Below are 3,384 nucleotides of genomic sequence, written 5' to 3'. Positions count from 1 at the left end.
TTGATTTAGCAAAAGAACATCGGTTCACATTCCCCGTAAAATAGGCTATAAATCCGCCCCTGCCTAGCTTCACCTAGTGCACTCCCACTTCTAATATAGTAGAATTATAACGCACGTGATTGCAGTCCTCATCTACCAAACTCTGTCAAACTTTCTCTACATAGAAACTTCATAGAACCTCAACAAAGTTTCCAAAAATATTTCTTTAATTACTCAAATCATGAAAGGAATCAGCTACGTGCATGCACCTGTTCTCATAATTCATATATATACCCCATTCAACCTTATTTTCCAAAAAACTCAATTTCATCATTTTTCTCTCTAGTTTCTGCAGAATTTATTCACACTCAAATATTCAAATCACATTTTCATATTTAAATTCTTTTGTTCCCGTCGTTGATTTTCTTTCGTTACTTCGAAAGTAGCTGCTACAGTTTCAACCCTCGAGTATATATAAACCCCCACTACTCATTTTTATTGGAAAAGCTCATAACTCAATCTGAACTATCCAAATTTTCAAAAATTTAATTCTATTTTTTTTATAGCAAAAATGATGTTTGAAAACAGTGAATTTATCACTAATTTTGAACTTCTTGAATCAATTAGGCAACACTTACTTGAAGACTGGAACTCCCCTTTATCAAATTCCGAAAATTCCACTTCTCTTTATTCCACTGAGACCCAAATATTTCCTAATTTATTTTCTGATAATTGGGAAAAATTTCCAATTAATGAAAATGACACGAAAAATAGATATATTTACAGTAATGCCATTACTGAGCATTCAGCTTCTGCTGTCAAAATCGAGCCTGAATTTTCTAATTTCTTAGAAAATGACACAGAAAACATGTATATTTACAATAATGCCATTAACGAGCCGACACAATCTGCTGTCAAAACAGAACCTGAAGTTAGCGTTAGTTCGCCGGAAATGTATAATTTCACCGCACCTGCGGCTGCGCCGCCGAGAGCGAAAAAAGCAGAGCGTTACAGGGGAGTAAGACAGAGGCCGTGTGGAAAATTTGCGGCGGAAATTAGGGATCCGGCGAAGAACGGAGCTAGGGCTTGGCTGGGGACGTACGAGACGGCGGAGGATGCGGCGTTGGCGTACGATAAAGCGGCGTACCGAATTCGGGGCTCGCGTGCATTGTTGAATTTTCCGTTGAGGGTTGATTCGGGTGAACCGGAACCGGTTCGGGTTGGTTCGAAGAGGTCGTCAATTTCGCCGGAGAGTTCTTCCTCATCGTCGTCGGAAAATGTTTCGACGAAGAGGACGAAGAAGGTTGCCCAACTATACAGCTGAGGGTTAATTTGGGAATTTCAAAATTGTACAATTTCATGAATAGGTTGAGTTCAATATTTTATTTCATTTCCTCTCCTCGTAGAAATTTGTTCTTCTCGGTAGGATTGAGGAATTTGTTCAATGTATTAAATTGTTCGTTTAAAATAACATTTATTGCTCTCTTCATCTCAATTTATGTGACTCGAAGGAAGATTTTTACGATTATTGATCTTAAATAATTGATAATATTATTGAGATTATAAAAGTTTTTAATTAAGAATAAATAGAAAGACCATGAAACACTTGCTTAGGAACAAAGAAAAACATAATTTAGGAACAAGAAAAGTAAAGTGTACAAAAACCTAAACAATGTGTTGAAAGAGAAATACCTCAAAAAAGGTTCCCTTTTTTTGGAATTCTTTTATACTTTTTTCGAAATCAGTGTTTGGCCATTAAATTTTCGATTTTCACTTGAAAAATAAATTTCGGACATTTTTAAAAATTTGAAAAACTCAAAATAAGTTGTTTTTCAAAAATCTCACTTCAAATCACTCATAAATATTCAAAAACAACCCAAAATTATATTCATTTTCAAAAACAACTCAAAATTTCAAATGCCATTTTCTCTTGAAATTTTTTTTACGTTTTTTCTTTTTTACAATTTTTACAATTCTTATGTCCAAACGCCCACTCAAGAGTTTGCCTTTCTTTGTTCATATTTAAGATTTACAGAAGAAAAAAATCGACTTGAGAGGGATTGTATAATTATAAACCTCCATTATGTTACCATAAACCAAATAACATAACTCAAAGGGAAACTACCAGCTATATTCATTTATAAATAGCTTATTATTAAAATTGACAATTCATTTAATATTACTAATATTAGCTAAATATTATCAATATTTGTCAATTAGCTATTTGTAGCTAAAACAAGGTCAAAAATTTGTTTTCTTTTGAGTAAGTATTATTAGAATAGATTGAGTATATCTTAAGGAGATTGAATCTCAATTTTGGGATGACTTGACGGGACTCCACTTTTTGCTCCGTCCGCGGAGCGTATGAATTTCCTGGAATGTAGATTTGTGACGACCCAAAGGGTCATCACCTGTTTTCTCATTCATTCCGTGCTTCCGAGGCCTTGAAAACCTCATTTAGGGTTGACTCGAATTGCGTGCGCATTCCGGGCGCGTAGCCGGAAAGCTTAAATATGAATTCCGTGTGAAAAATGCTAAATTTTGATATTAATATGAATATATTGACTTCGGTCAACATTTTGGGTAAACGGATCCGGACCCGGACCCGTGATTTGACGGTCCCGGAGGGTCCGTAGAAAAATATGGGACTCGGGCGTATGCCCGAAATCGAATTCCGAGGTTCCAAGCCCGAGAAATGAATTTTTGAGTAAAATTATTTTTCTGAAATTATTAAGGAAACTGGAAATGAAATTTGATTAAAAGACTGTGGTATCGGGCCCGTATTTTGGTTCCGGCGCCCGGAACAAGTCTTATATATGGTTTAAACGCTTTCTGTAAAGTTTGGTTGAAAACGGACGTCGTTTGGCGTGTTTCGGACTTAAAATGGAAAATTTATGTTTTATGAGAGTTTGGAAGAAATCATGAGTTTTGAGGCTTGATTCGATGTATATGATGTTATTTTGGCGATTTGATCGCGCGAGTAAGTCCGTAGGATGTTTTTGAGGTTGTGTGCGCATTTGGTTTGGAGCCCCGAGGGCTCGGATGAGTTTTGGATAGGTGTCGGATTGCATTTTTGAACTTATAAGACTGCTGGTACGCCTGACTTGCAGGCAAATGCGAGACTTCACCTGGGCAGCATCCTTCAAATGCGAAGAATTCCATCGCAAATGCGATGCCCGCATGTAGCCTCAGCCATCGCAAATGCGAACACTTGTTCGCAAATGCGATAGCGAGCCGTCGCAAATGCGACATTTTCTCTCGCAAATGCGAACCTACCAGTTTTCTTCAGAGTTCGCAAATGCGAACTCGACTTCGCAATTGCCACATCTGAGGCCCAGCAAATATTATACTTAGTCGAATTTTTACCACTTTTCATCATTCTTTCAAAACCCAAACTCCTTAGGC

At 36.9% G+C, this 3,384-nt stretch overlaps 1 protein-coding gene across 1 annotated transcript; it reads left to right on the top strand.

Moving 5' to 3' along the window:
• LOC109233808 (ethylene-responsive transcription factor 2-like) lies at positions 284–1,474 on the top strand. Its single transcript, XM_019399671.1, has one exon. It carries the CDS (start codon positions 551–553, stop codon positions 1,301–1,303), a length of 753 nt encoding a protein of 250 aa, XP_019255216.1. The 5' UTR covers positions 284–550; the 3' UTR covers positions 1,304–1,474.

The sequence above is a fragment of the Nicotiana attenuata genome, chromosome 10 (genome assembly GCF_001879085.1).
Source record: "Nicotiana attenuata strain UT chromosome 10, NIATTr2, whole genome shotgun sequence".
NCBI classification, from domain to species: domain Eukaryota; kingdom Viridiplantae; phylum Streptophyta; class Magnoliopsida; order Solanales; family Solanaceae; genus Nicotiana; species Nicotiana attenuata.
Note: the sequence above shows the minus strand (reverse complement) of the source record. Positions and strands in the feature narration are given on the sequence as shown.

Bases quoted from the DNA above. Each gene is read 5' to 3' on its own strand.
- LOC109233808 (XM_019399671.1), top strand. From the start codon at position 551: ATGATGTTTGAAAACAGTGAATTTATCACTAATTTTGAACTTCTTGAA.